This window comes from Mercenaria mercenaria, chromosome 11, assembly GCF_021730395.1.
Source record: "Mercenaria mercenaria strain notata chromosome 11, MADL_Memer_1, whole genome shotgun sequence".
Taxonomy (NCBI): Eukaryota; Metazoa; Mollusca; class Bivalvia; order Venerida; family Veneridae; genus Mercenaria; species Mercenaria mercenaria.
Window position 1 is genome coordinate 39,746,409 of NC_069371.1, and position 15,631 is coordinate 39,762,039.

The following is a 15,631-nucleotide window of genomic DNA, read 5'->3' on the forward strand; positions in this document are numbered from 1 at the left end:
ATAAATACAATAAACATAGCATTACACGACATAAAGCAAGTTGAGAATAGGTGCAACAACTCGGATCTGTTAGTAACGTATATGTAAAGGAAGCTGGGGATTCAAACTTAGTTTTAAGCATGGTAAATTATGGCGTCATATCAGTATTTTCATGAAACTTCAACCCGATCTCGACTGGAAATGGAGATATAAACGAGTAGAGCTGGAACTACTCTCTCCCTCTCTCTCTCTCTCTCCCTCTCTCTCTCTCTCTCTGTATATAATATACGGTTAATGATATTTCAGGCTTGTTATCAGGACTCCGTTATCTCAGGACAGACTAAAGCAATAACACTAGGATGTATACATATCAAGGTAAGCCTATATGATCATTATTTTCGATCAAAGATGCCTTATCTCACATATCGTCACCTGAGTGGAACGATGCTCTATCTACCATTTTTTGAACGTGGTGAAAATCGCTTCCAAAGTTTAACTCGTGTCTAATTTCTTTATTTCTTGGCGAGAACGATAATAAATGCATCTACTTGTTCCTTGTGCTTAGTTTATTCTGACTAAAATGTTTTAATTCTGTTTGTTTTAACTTTTCTACAATTATACATTTTTCACTTTGGAGTTAGAGCAAATTTGACAAAGTAACAAAAAATGTCAAAGGTGTATTGCTCTACCAGGAGATGGAGCACTGTGAAATTACAAAATTGGACATAGCGCAAAATAATATTTATCATATTGAAATCAGGGCAATGAATTTCGAATGACCTTTTAAACAGTAATGGCAGCCACTGTACTCATTATGAATTTCCAGGAGGATTGGTTTTGTTTTTGCGTTATCGTCAAACTGACACAAATATAGGCCATATTGCAATTTTTAAGCTTTTCATAGTGGAAAGACCTTAAGTGCATTACTTTTTTGGCAGGCGTAGACACCTGGCTTTCCACATGTCAGCTAGATGGCTTCCTCACATGGAATAATTATACACAAAAGCGAGGTTTCGAACAGTTTTTTTTTTTTTGCCAAATTCTTTACCATGCTGCCCGCAAAAGGATTTTGAACATTAATTACTCAGTTACAGCAATAATGATTGTCATCAATGAACAACAAATCTTAAAATCTTTTTAGTCATATCTATTCAATTTCTTATTACGCTAAGTAAGTTTCTCCATGTCTTTTTTATCTGTTGGCATAAATTTTAACATAATACTAAGCATTATAACAATACCTAATAACTTAATATTCCTAATAAATATTCACTTCAACAAAAACAACCGTTTTTATATTACTGTCAATTTTCTGCATGCAAATGCTCACAGCAGCAAACTTTCTCAGTTATACCCATACTCTTTCATAAAACACAACAAATGTTATTACCCGCCGCCAGGAGGCGGTGTGTTTATTGGTATGCTAAAAAAAGTTTCGCGTGTGGGACATGGAGCAAGTCATGTGACAGGTTCTCGATCCAGTACAGATTTTTTTTGTTCGTAGATGTGTGATACACTAATACTTTATTTAAATGATAAAATATTTTATTTATATAATATATAATTTTTTTAAAAAAATAAGTGAAAGAAATCTTGGGTCACGTGACACGTTTCGGCCATCTTCGTAACACACTGTAAAGTACAGGTTACATTCTACCAATTCAATTCCTTATTTATTTCATATTAATAACAAAACATTCAGACCTCATTTTCAGCACTTTAGAGCATTTCAATGATATGAAAACCATATATGATCATTTAGTATAACATGTCTTCTTATCAAAAATAGAAAAATATTGACATGTTATGTTGTATATAAGAAAAATAATCTGTTCTGAGAAACATCACCCTCTAAAAATGCCCCCATGAAAACAGCCGTTTAGCAGTTACGCGTAGGTAGGCATTTTTTGCAAAGAATAAAACTTATTCCAAGAAATTTACAATGAAAATGGTCTAGATCTATTCTCAATACTATAAGCAATAAACATAAGCCAACAATTTAACTGTCACCTCCTTATGTCACTCATTATACCAGATTTCATCCATAGCACGGAACTACATTTTGGACTACTTCACATGTAACACGGAGTAGTCACTTCCGGTTTGGTGTAATCCGTCCTACAACCATCTCGGATGACCGTGACTAATTCGAACGATCCTTTTGTTTACATTTTTATTTCTACAATTTTCGCCTTTCATGTGGTACATGCATTTGACTTAGATACAAGAATTTTATAATTTTGTGGTGATGTAGAATTACCACGAATATCGGAGATTTGTGGAATTATGTTTTTTTTTTTAAATATTAAATTGTAAAAACATGTTGTGTATGACGTCATCAGTATCCGCGTACATAAAAGGTAAACAAATAATCAGCTATTCAGTGAGCTGATGACCTTTGATAGAGATGAGTAAATGTAAATGTGTTACATTACTTCTGTTAGGATTCTGGTTAGGAAAGTGTGGTTAGTTTGCATAAACTATAGATATTAGATTTTTAGGTTATGATATGATATATTTAAATTGCCATGACCTGCAGATGACCCCAATTCTTTTTGAGATCGTTAAAAGGACATTCATTATGACTGTCAGTGACCTGAATATAAATTTCTGGAGGCGGAAAAACTTTTGACTTGTATTCATGTCTATTTAGCTCACCTGAACTTTGTGAGCTATAAGTATAAGTGGACGGTCCGGCGTCCGTCGTCCTGTGTCATATGGTGACTTTTCTAAATTTGCTGGTGGAGGATGTCCACAGGTGTCCCTTCGTGTATTATTTCATCAAGAGTGGGCACCTGGATAGAACTATCGGCCTTCCGTAAGCCAGCTGGATGGCTTTCTGACATAAAAAATTAAACGCCCCGAGTGATGCTCTTATATTTATTATAAGGTCCACTCCTAATTTTATACATATGGGGGCACTTGGTCATTATTAGGGGCTGCTAGAGCTAAAGTAAAGGTCCTCTCCCAATTTTGTTCATATGGGTACGATTGGTCGCTTTTAAGGGTTGCCAGACAAGCGGCCAATAAAATTATAAATTCCTTTAAATGATTCCTTCTAATGAACTACTTGATGGATCTTCATCAAGCTTAATATGTGGCATTATCATAATGTAATTCACTAACATTGTTCAGTTGGTGGCACTTGGCCCCTTCCAAGGGCTACTAGATTTAAAAATAGATATACCTTTAAACGACTTCTTCACATGAATAACTTGATGGATCTTTATCAGACTTGATCCCTTTTAGAGGCAACTTTGTGTACAAAAAGAAATACATGTACCTTCTTCTCATGAACCGTTTCATGGAATTTCATCAGACATGGCCTGTGGGATCATTAAAAAGTTCTCTCCTATCAAAGTTTATTCAAACGTAAGCAGTTTTCCCCTGCCAGGGTGCACTAAGGCATATTAATTAGATCCATAACCATATTTTGTAAGTTATGGGCACTAACAATAATCCACTTTTGCAATCTTGCTTCTCAGACACATATATCTATGTCTAAAGCTACGTGTTTGTACATGTATAAGTAATAAAATGATAAAGTAGTCATTGTAAGCTGTAACAAGTAATCTCATCCTTGCATGAAGTGCAGAGAGATAATTCTAAGTATATTTCTACGCTTTATATTCTCCATATTTTGTTGTGATTGCATGCCATGTTACTGAGCTTTCTAATGGTTAAAATAAAGTTAGATCAATTCTCAATTAAATTACTTGGAGATAGAGTACTCTATTAAAATGTCTAAAGAGGATCACGTGATGTTATAGTTTATGTGTATAACTGGTCAAGAATAATCTTAAACATTGCAGTGCTCTAAGTCCTGGAGATAGAGTATTTAATCGTTACTCTAACATTCAAACGGAGGACATGGAGCAAAGTATTACACAGAATCTTCCTTTATGACGCCGCAAATTACATTTTCTTGCAACAGAACAATAGGGCTCGGCGAGACAAACAAATTGATGTAAAAAAATTGTGCCATTTTCATATAGCACAAATAATTTAACTTCAACATGAAAATGTCACTGTATAAATCTAAATGAGGAAATTACTGTAACAGTTCTGATTTATTAGTAAATTAAACAATAACGGACAACTATGTTTTCTTTTCCAAATATTTATCAGCAATGCGGTGTGACAGCAAATGGTCCCGGAACTCTGATTGGCCGAGGTGTCAGCAGACGACAAATCAATCAGTGTCACGAATGTTGTTCTACGGACAGTTGCAACGAACTCCTATGTGCCCGTCGAAATCGTACGCACAAAATTTTCATTTACTCAAATACTGATTGCAGATATATCTGTTTTTCGCCTTTTGGCATAATCACAAATTATCATATCTAAAAAATCATGGCAGACAATTCTTGTGAAACGTAACCTTTTCTGCGACAGTGGCTTTTCCGGAATATGTTCAGTCCAATAGGGCCGCTGACACGAAAACTCAGTAATGTAGCAATAATGTCTAGTTGGCGTACTGTCATTTCGGCAGAACAAAGACACGGCACCACGACATTAAAGGGCAGCAAGGAGACGTGCACTCAGTTGCCATCATGAAAACTGTCAAGTTGGCTTACTCATTACTGTTTTAACTTGATCATGATATTGAAAATATTTGCAGTTTAATTTATCAACGTCATTTGTCACTTAAGAAGTACTTGCGCATCAATAAAGATATACATGTAAGTTACCACAAGACAGATGTTTTAATACCATGAACTTCAGGCTAAATTTAGTCTCTATCGTAGCAAACATGTGTTATCTATATAATATAATATGAAAAATATCATATTTCAGCGGCTGATTGCATCGATGATGAAACGATAGACTGCTCACGAATGAATTCAGTGTTTGGCATCTGCAAGGATATAAATCATGCAAAATCGTTGTGCCCTCATTTCTGCGGATTGTGTGATGTTGGTAAGAGCTAAGGATTAAACCGACTCAAGGCTTAAAATTTTAGTGATGGCCATACTTTAGATATTATCCGTGAAATTATTTTGAAACCGGACTAGCGGTTTAGGAGACGTCGCTCGATCATTTGTCTATAATTTTACATTCAGTTTAGTAAATACGAATATGAATCCTTCCGAAGTTGGTGTTAAAGGGTTACCCAATGGAACATTTGCGAAAAATTTATTGAAAATAGAGCCATCACAAGATTTTTGTTTTGTTAATTTCCACAATGTACATATAGAGGAAAATGACTGCATCCTCTTGCGTCCATGTTTTTTGTTGTTGTTTTTTGTTTTGTTTTTTGACAAATATGAATAATATAACAAGTCTCAAAAGGAACATTTTTGTGAAATTGTTCTTAATTCCGGACAGTTTGTTTCAAGAAGATGCTTTAATTTCCCACTATACACTGTATATGTAGGGAAAGGTTACTACTCCTCCTGCCGGATTTGTTTTCACGAATTGGAAAAGTGAACAGAATGGCTAATATTTACAAAAATGATGTCCTTTTAAAACCCGAGTATGACAATAAATTCAAAGCTAATAAAGATATTCTATAATTGGAGATGAGTTCTAGTAATGGGGACGTAATCCTTTGTTACGAAAATGATAGATCATCAACAGTAATAAATATATACCAGATTTATATAGCGCCCTTTAAATGATAAAATCTTTCAAAGGCGCTACATACAAGGGCGGCCACACAGGGCGCCATTCATCCTCTTATTAATACAGACACAGAGCGATCTGCAGAGCCCCTCCCAAAGAACACACAGAGAGAAGTCCATTACATACAAACCTGTCCGGTTAACTTAGCCTAGCTCTTTGCGAAAAGACAGTCTGGTTCTTTAACGGGTGCGGTCTGCAGCACAGATACATGCAAAGCCATCTTTCTTTAAAAAAAAAAACAATGCTTGCCTCGTATTTGGGTAGAAGACACCCAAAAGCATTTCAGAAATTTCAAATGCCTGGACCGGGATTAAAACTCCGGACCTATGGATTGACAGTCTAACGTGAAACAACTAGACCACCCGGCCACTTATGCTGTTATAATAATGCCATAGCTATTTATATCTTTCGTCAGTGGACGGTGCTTGGACGGAATGGACATCCTGGTCTACATGTGACGTCACTTTTGAAACAGGAACCCAGTCAAGGGCAAGGACGTGTACAACCCCAGCACCAGCTCATGGTGGTTTAGACTGTATTGGCGACAAGGCACAAACTAAACAATGTCACAAGCAGCTTTGCCCTGGTAACTCTCTATATATATTTAGATATACTCATTGTTCTTGATAAGATCTTAATCATAAGAATCACGTCAATAATAGCCTTGTAACAACATTTATTTTCTAACCAGCTGTCAAAAATGATAACATTTAAAACGGAGCATTCATGCAAAAACTAAAACTAGAGCAAACTAATGTCGCACAAAAATACGGATGTCACAGAAATTGACTTAATTTGGTTTGAATAGACGCAGAAAGGTGTATATTTTAGAGTTCGAGTCATGTGGCAAAATTATGTCGAGTGTATGCATCCAAATGATTGTCGTTTATTTCACATTTCCAAAGCGTCGTTGTGAGTTATCATGGGAAATTCAAATATATTTAATCACAAAAAAAAATTAATTTATTGTGATTCCATCATATTTTGAAGTAATAAAATCTACTTTGTTTTAAAAGTTAAAATGACATTTTAAGAGGATGCCAAAATTTGGGTGTCTGGCCCCTGTGAGCTTGTCCTTTGATTGAGTCACCCCAAAATCAAGAGGAGTCATCTACTTGGCATGTCCAATCATCTTAAAAAGTTTAAATATTCAGGGTCAAGCGGTTCCCAACTTATTGATCGAGAACGGTTTTATATGTTCAAGCCTCTGTGACCTTGACCTTTAATAGAGTAATCCAAAAACAATATGGGTCGTCTACTCTACAAGTCCTACCTCGCTATGAAGTTTGAAGGTTCTTTGAAGGCTAAATGGTTCTCCAGTTATTGATCGGAAATGAAGTGTGACGGACGGACGGATGGACTAGGCAAAAACAATAAATATACAATAAATAAGTTGTTGATTACATCTTTATATTCAGTCCTGGTGATCCTTGTTTATATTTTATTTCTTCCTTTTCAGTGTTTTATTTATTTATTTTTTCATTTGAGAACTAAACATTATCAATGAAATAAACCAGGCTACTTTTAATGTAATCGGATCATTATCAGTGCACGGTGGGTGGAGCGCGTGGGAAGCGTGGGGCACCTGTTCGGTGACATGTGATATCGGCATACAAAGACGACAGCGCACGTGTACAAACCCAGCACCCCAGCGATTTGGCGACCACTGTTTCGGTTTTAGCTTGGATGACCGGCTGTGCATGTCTATAGCATGTTCAGGTTAGTATTATGCTTTATGCTTCAATAGGACGCGTAAACTGGTTAAAGTCGGATAAACTATTTGACTGTTCCGGGGTTTGAACTACATAAGGTTATTTTATCTTTCACTCTTTCTTTTTAACGTTTTATCGAAATCAGAAATGAATTGAGATTTAACTCTTCCACTATCTTACTGAATGCACCGTTAAGTATTGTTGTAACCTTTTCCTACATTATAAAGCACTGACGGGCTCATGAAAATAATTGCAGTTGCTTCGTTTGTTATTTGCTTTTCTAGATGGCGGATGGACAGCCTGGGGATTCTGGGGAACTTGTAGTATCACCTGTGGAGGAGGTTTCCGGTCACGGTCTAGGACCTGTACAAATCCGATACCCTCGCTTAGCGGCAAATACTGTAAAGGCGATACAATACAAGTAGGAGCATGTAGCAACAACGTTTGCAAAGGTATTTAGATACAGTCCAATAGCAATGGTTAAAACTTCAATTTAACTATTCGATCAACAACCTTAAAAGTCATTTTTGTCAACCATTTTGAGAGTAAAAAACCGTTACGAGCATTTGACACCTATGTGTTTCAACATTATCTTAGTATAAACGGCAAAATTGTTATAAAAGAATTGATGATATGTTTACATGACTCTGCTATATAGCTTTGTTTACATTCTGAAGAACCTAATGTCGCATTCCGAAGTAAGGATGTGGTCAGTACCATCCCGCATTCCGGACAAACTATCGTGTTCAAGACAGCCACACTGAACGAAGGCAGCGGCTATGATAAGACCACAGGGATATTTACAGCACCAGTAGCAGGAACATATTTGTTCTCAATACAGCTGTGTGTTGAGAAGGGACACGATGTTGATTACGCTATAGTTGTAGACGGCGTAAATGTAAAAGTAGGTCATTTTTCTGATGCAACCTGGGAACTATGCTACTCAGCAGAGACCGTAGCCATTTTACGTTCCGGGAGCCGTGTTTGGGTGAAATGTGATTATGACACGTGTTATCTACATCAACGTACTCACTATTCGAACACATTCTCTGGTGTGTTGATTCACTCATAAAATTCAACTATTATTTCAATAGATAGCAATTGAACGTTTAGCAGTTTCAGCGACATATGTGTACAATACAATGTAAGTTTTGTATTCCATTGTTGGTTTTAATACAGGTGCCATGTTAAAAAGAAGTGATTTCATTACTTTCCTGAAATAAGTTTTGTATTCAGTATTCATGTGGCATACCTTTCATGTTTATTTTTCTGTAAAGGCATTTATCCGATTAGCTATAGTGAAATACAATACATCTTTTTTAAAAGTGATAGAAATTTACATTGCCGGCGCTGTCGTAGAGAAATGTAGCGACAGTAATTTAAAATATTTTCATTTTTGTGAACATTCAAAATTGAAAAAAGAAAGAAAGTAAAACTTGCTTTTATTTAAACTGATAAAATTGTACATAAATAAATTCTTGCTTTGATGTTTCAATATTTTTATTTTATTGTTCCTTCTCTTGAGAAGGAACATTATAGTTTGGTAAGTCACGCTTGACTGAGCTACTGATATCGAAAGCTGTTGTCATTACAAGCTGGTCAGTCAAACTCCCTGACCTTAGAAATAAACTCTGACGTTAAAACTATTCTTCCTAATTGAGGCGACTCTCTGACTGAACGCGTCCATGGATTACATATTACTAAACCCGAGGATGGTTGACTAATTTTTTTCCCCTCCATTTTTGAAGAACATAACATATATACCAACAGATAGACATATATCAGCAAATTTACATGTAAACAATTAAATATTATCGTTATCTTCAAAAGCATGGTAAATATGTGAAAACAAACCCCATTGCGACCCTCTAATTATGTGCAACAAATTCACGCATCGAATCATAACGGATTGACCGGGTCAATGTCTTATTGCCGTATTTACTCAACTGAAAGTGGTAACAGATTTAATTTGTTGTTGGATTTAACAATTCATGTTAAATAATGACTAGCGTAAATACCTACTTGACATTTTTGGCAGTATAAAACAGACATTGCAACCATAATTTTACAAGATGATCATTATATATTTATATTGATGTGCCCTAGAAGGAACTTTTACTATGCTTTAACTTGTAAAATATTTGTTTCAAACATAATCGAATACTGGTCCACTTCTCCCAATCTGACTAAAGTACATCTCCTATTACGCTACGCATAGGATCTGAACACGAGCTATTGATAGCCTCGTTCTGACCACCCTTCCGCTAGCCAGCCAAAAGCTACATTGTAACTTACAGCAAGAAGCGTTGTTGTTTTTTTTTTTTTACATTTACAATTCTTATGTCGTAAGACGTCAGATAGCCGGTTAGCTCGGACGGTAGGACACTTGCTCTATAAGCGAGGGGTCCCGGGTTCGAGCCCTGGATTGATTGCAAAATTTTCTTACTCTTTGACATTCGAACAAGTCGTCTGATTGGTTCAAATAAAAATATATTTGTGAAAATAAGAATAGCAATACTGGAAATCCAAAATATACAGAAGACGTATGTGAATGGGTCGTTCTCAGATCTTCGTTTAGAGGATCAAGTACTTAAGTCAGATTGCACTTCTCCAATCCTCGTGCGCGATCAAGCCTACTTTCTAGGAATTTCATATAAAATCCACTTTTAACACTTAAAAACGTTATTTCGATGCTTCCTAGAATATCAAATTTTCATAGACTTGTTATCTCATCTATATTGCTACTGCAGAAAAAAAGCGTTTGTTTGTTTGTTTGTATAAGCCTATCTATGTGTCGCACATATTGGCGACTCCTCCAGAAGACTGGGGAAAATACTGCAAGAAACAGCAGATGGACTAATCGAAATGGATACATGTACAATACAATACAATACAATACAATGCAATGCAATAGAATACAAATTGTATTTAAAGTCGGTGCATGTATATAAACAGGAAAACATTAGCTATATGTTTAGCTATTTACCGACAGATATAACAGAACAAGTAACATGCAAATCATCATAGAAGTTATTACACATTATATATATCATAAAATAGGCTTATGCATTAAGTAAATAAACACCTGATAAGACCTGCCAGTGTTGCGTTAATCTTGACCAAGGGCCTAAATACTTCTCTAAAAAGTAAATAACATAAAACCTGCAAGGAGAAAAAGACATAAACTGTGTATATTTAAGAATTTTTTTTCCAAAGTCAGCTCTTGCCTCAAATTAAATTTGAGCTAAACTGATTAGCACTACTCTCCAAGGGGTTCAATAAGAAATTGTTCCATTACAATAATGGTAACATTAAAACTATAGATTGCTAGCTAGTATATAAATAAAAACACATACATGGTCAGGCTAAATCAGACCAAAGTTGGGAATAAAACAAAGGAAAGATAAAACAAACAAAAAACACACAAAAACATGAAGACTAAACTGAAAAGGCACACAGAGAAGCTAGCCAAAACACAACAAATCGGCGACTTGGAACTACGAGCATAACGAACAGGAAAAGCTCTCACCATTCCAGGTGAAGCGATAAAAGTTCATCTGCTCCCTGAAATGCTGAGGAGGGAATTCCATAACTTTGGTGCACCGGAACGAAAAGAGCTACTACCGTATCTTTTATTTCTTACCTGAGGCAACATTGTTGTATTAGTGTACCTAAAAGAATAATAACTTTCTTTGATTTTAACTAAGGCATGCAAATAGGCCGGACCATGTTTGTTTACAATTTTAAAAACGTCCAGAGCCATTGTCCTCAGCCTTCGTATTTTCAATGTTGCCAAGTTAGATTTAAATAACAAGGAAAGAATCATAGCTCGAAAAATAATCATCAAATATGAAACGAGGAGCTCGTTCTTGATTTTTCTCCAGATTTTTAGTATTAGTTTCAGAGCAGAAATGTCAAGTCAGAGGACATAGTTGAAATTTGAAAGGACAAACTTCATCAATCAATACGTAAAATCTTTAAGAAGATTCAACATTCATTGTTTCAGATATCGTTTGACTATTTCTGATGCATGTTATTTTATACTTGATTATTCATTTTCTATATCCCTGCAAGCCATATTGATTTGTTTGCTAGTTAAATTAATGCTTTGTCATTCATGATGTTGCCGTTTTGCAAGTAGCTTTATCATCAGTACCATTCGCTATATTATATCAAAACATTTGTACGTGCATTTCGTGTGTAGATTTACAATATGAGCCTTCAATTACTTGATAACCGTTATGGTGGCTGAAGACAATGTATGATGGACATAGTCGGTGATAACCTTTAAGTGATTGTGTTTTATATGTAAAGTAACTGTGTTTTAGTACAGTGGCCAGTATGGCTGTCGCATCAGGTTCACGCGATGCCGTGACAGTACGATGACTCGATAGTGGTGACACAACAGTAAGATGTACGATGCTTATTTAGCGGAAACAGAATATTGATGGAACAAAGGCACGATGACAATGACGTGGGTATACAATGACACAATGGTAATTGTCCTACACTACGACAAAACGATGAATACGACGTAATATTACTTTGCGCCATTGTCGTGCATCCGCTCCGTCACAATCGTGCTTTCGTGTATGTAACCGCATCTCTCGTGCCTCTGTTCCATTTGAATTGTGTTTTCTTTCAATCATCAACATCGTGTCATTGTGCTGTCATGGCATCGCATGTGCACAGTAAAGAAATGGTAAATCGGGTTCTTATACCCACATATCAAAAGGTGGTGCGTGTTAGGACTCGAACAGTGACCAACTTTAACATAGTGACACTTTTATACTGATATTCACTTGATATTACCATACTGTGTTTTCTGTGTTTGACCTGCACTGGCCTGTAGAGTTACCGAGTTACCCTAGGTATCTGATCTTTGTCACAGGATATGGTATATGTAAATTGCTAGTATCGAGTAAGCTGGTACAGCCAAGGCCAGCTAGAATGTTACCATTCTTGTCGTTTGACTTAATCCTGTTACCTGTTGGAGTGTCTAAAAAGTCATACCTTTAAAATATTACTGGATTTAGACGCAGATTGGTCAGGTTCAATTTTTTAGATATGACTAGAATGACAAAATTAATCATTCTACAGGTATTTCAGATTAATATTTTATTCTTGTGAAACTTAATCAATTAAAAAAAAGGCAGTTCTGCACGTTCTATCAACCGGAAGTATAACATGATTTATCTGGAAAACGTGGAATAAAACCTGGACTTGGAACACCTGAAATGAAGTATTTTTCATGAACTGGTGACAACCCTTGAGTAAATTTCCTAAAACGGCAACTTTAGTATATTTCTAAATATAGAATATGATATTAATTCCAAATAATGTCTGAAAGTCGGTGTGTAATATGCGAATCTCTAAAGAGATTTACCCAGATAGCAGACATGCGTTGGCCCAACGTTGGGCCAACGGCAGACTCTTCGTTGGCCCAACGAAGATTTCCGACGTTGGCCCAATGCCATTTTGCTAATTGGCGCAACGTTGGCCCAACGGTTGGTACACCGTTGGCCCAACGACTGGTATCCTACACTCATCGTTGGCCCTCCATTGGGCCAACAACTGATATCCTACACTCATCGTTGGCCCTCCATTGGGCCAACAGCATTTTTTCGTCTATCACGGTTGGTCCAACGTTGGGCCAACTCTGTTTCTTTGTTGGCCAAAGATGGATGCCAACGCTATCCCAACGATTACGAAATTGAAAAAAGACTAAAACTAGCATTGTTTAATACATGTTTTATTTTCAAATATTTGTGATTTTGTTAACATTTAACAAAAAGAAATCTAACATTTATTTAAAGTTTGTTTGCAATTTTCCTGAAGAAATATAACAGAATATTTCATCACTACAACATGTAAAATATTGATTCCAAGTCTTTTATAAATTTAAATATTTTTCTTATTTCAGTCACTAATTAAATCCTACTAAAGTGAATTACTGTCTGTATATTAACTCATTATATATCCAAGTTCTGTTTGTTTGTTTTCTTTTCTCACTGAAGTTGCAGCTTTTTTATATTTTTATTTTTTCCTGTACACCACAGTGCTAGGCACTCCATTATTACTCCCTTGAACAGCACCCTGTAAAAACAAAAATCATAATGTTGATTAAACCATCTACGTCAAATTGAGAACAATAACTAAAGAAATGCACATAAACATCTGGACATAAACTTGCGTAAAATGTATGAAATTAATTTGTGTCTGTATTTAACCGAGAAAAATATGTTAGAATTAACAAGAAAATGAGTTATTTTATTTACAGAATTTAATACTCAACACAAGTGCCATCCGCCAGCTTTAAATATAAGTATTTAACATATGTTCAAGTCATATGGATATAACATGCATACAGGATATAAAAAGAAATTCTGTATAAGATTCCATAACTTTATCAAAAAATATTTTAAAAAACACTTCTACTTACAGTTTATAGCTGGAAGACCGGGTTTTTTTGTTAAATCTAGACCTATCACATGTATAATAGTTTCCTTTACTTCACATGTCTATAAAGCTAGAAATCTGGCCTAGAGAGTAAAATTAACCTCATTTTCTGGGATTTCTTACATAACTCGGGTTAACGAGAGTTCATGTTCTGGAATATTCAACAGATTTATTGTAAACATTTTATGATTGTATAAAGTTAGATATTTGTTACAGAGTTAGTAAGGGTTTTTTTTTTTCAATACCTTTTTCACAATTTTTTCAAGGTAGTAGTTTTGAAATAGTTCAAAATATCATTACGGCTGCAGATAAGTTTTTAGTTTAATTAGCCCAAATTTAACTGATTACGAATTGGTGCAGGAAAGTGTTTAATAATTAATTAAATATTGCATGTTACAGCTTCACAACCTGTGTATACCTGTGAGGGTTTGTGATAAAACAGTGACCTGTAAAATATACAATTATTATATCATTACTTCTAATGGACCAACGTTGGCCCAACGTTGGGCCAACGATGTTTTCTCTGTATAAGTCTTTCCCTGAAAATCAATATCGGGCCAATGCAGAGATATCTTTGACTGAAATTTAAAGTTGGTTCAACGTTGGCCCAACAGCTGTATTTACAATACTTACTAATCATTGTTGGGCCAACAGTGGCCCAACAACGATTATCCTTTGACGGTTTTCCGTCGTTGGCCCAATGACTTCATGTTTACAGGGTAGTATAGACAAATATCTCAAAACAATGCACACGGACCTAAACATTCTATTTCACCATATTATTATTTTCAACTATGAGAAGTTGCATTAAAATCTACATTGTAGAAAATTTCGATTCCTGAAAATGTCTGTTTCTTATAGACGCTCATTACGAAACTCGTGTGAGGTCCAATTTTTTCAAACCAGTCTAGCAAAAAATAAAGCACACGAACATATCCTTTTTATATGCCGAAGTTACATCTGAAGTTTTGACAAGTCAGAGTTTAATCAAATTATACATAGTAAAACAATTTTGAACCGAACGTGCAGAACTACCTTAATGAAAGTTTTAATGCTACTCGCCCACAGCTTTTGTGAAATTTTTCAACATATTCATCCCCACCAAGTTTGGCATAGAACGCGTTTACTACCTTCTGCACAATAATTTTAGTTATTTACAAGAATATCTTGCAAAAATCTTATGTAATAAGTTTGTACCAATAGTCATTTCAGATTCAGTTTATGGATTTTTAAACAAATTTTTTTTTCGCCTAAAATTGTGGATTAGTCCCCTTAAACCTAATGGCCAAAATTACCGTTGTAGAGTCCCCATATTACATTCAGTCAAGAGATCGTACGGACGGTCACGGAAAACAACTTATTATGTAGATGTTTTTGTAATCCGCTAAATCAGTTTTTAAATTGTGACCTCACTGATGAATTAGAAACTAGGATTATTATATTCAATATAAGCAGTCGGACTAAATTTTGAGTCCGGACGACCAAAGGCCTTTAGCTTAATATTTAGTTTGCTGTACTGAAAAAAAAAACGAATTTCCGACTTACAAAATGATACTTTTTTATTTCTGTCGTAATTTGTGTGTGAAGCAACGACAGCGATGACACAATGACGATGAAGCCGTACCACGACATCGCGGTAATATTGGTGTGATAGTCATTGCAGCAAACGTCTTTTAAAATATGTTTTGTAAAATTTTATAAATGAATATTTTTTTTCATTGCAAAAACTAACATTTAAATGTGATGGCTCGTTTGTGCCGTGTCGAGCTGTCTGGTTGTGGCCCTATCAGAACGACAGCTCGATCAGTGTTTATGTCTAGATAACGCCCAAGCTGCACGACAAGGCAGCATCCCGA

The 15,631-nt window shown here is 35.4% G+C and overlaps 1 protein-coding gene across 1 annotated transcript; it reads left to right on the forward strand.

Annotated features, from left to right (window-relative positions):
- Positions 1 to 6,035: 6,035 nt before the first annotated feature.
- On the forward strand, positions 6,036 to 8,489 carry LOC128546874 (complement C1q-like protein 2). The gene is made up of 4 exons (XM_053518274.1): positions 6,036 to 6,190; positions 7,153 to 7,323; positions 7,601 to 7,768; positions 7,994 to 8,489. Exons 2-4 carry the CDS (start codon positions 7,305 to 7,307, stop codon positions 8,386 to 8,388), a joined length of 582 nt encoding a protein of 193 aa, XP_053374249.1. The 5' UTR covers positions 6,036 to 6,190; positions 7,153 to 7,304; the 3' UTR covers positions 8,389 to 8,489.
- The last annotated feature ends 7,142 nt before the right edge of the window (positions 8,490 to 15,631 follow it).

Coding starts and splice junctions, on each gene's coding strand:
- LOC128546874 (XM_053518274.1), top strand. Junction 7,769..7,993: donor TAGCAACAACGTTTGCAAAG/GTATTTAGATAC, acceptor TACATTCTGAAG/AACCTAATGTCGCATTCCGA.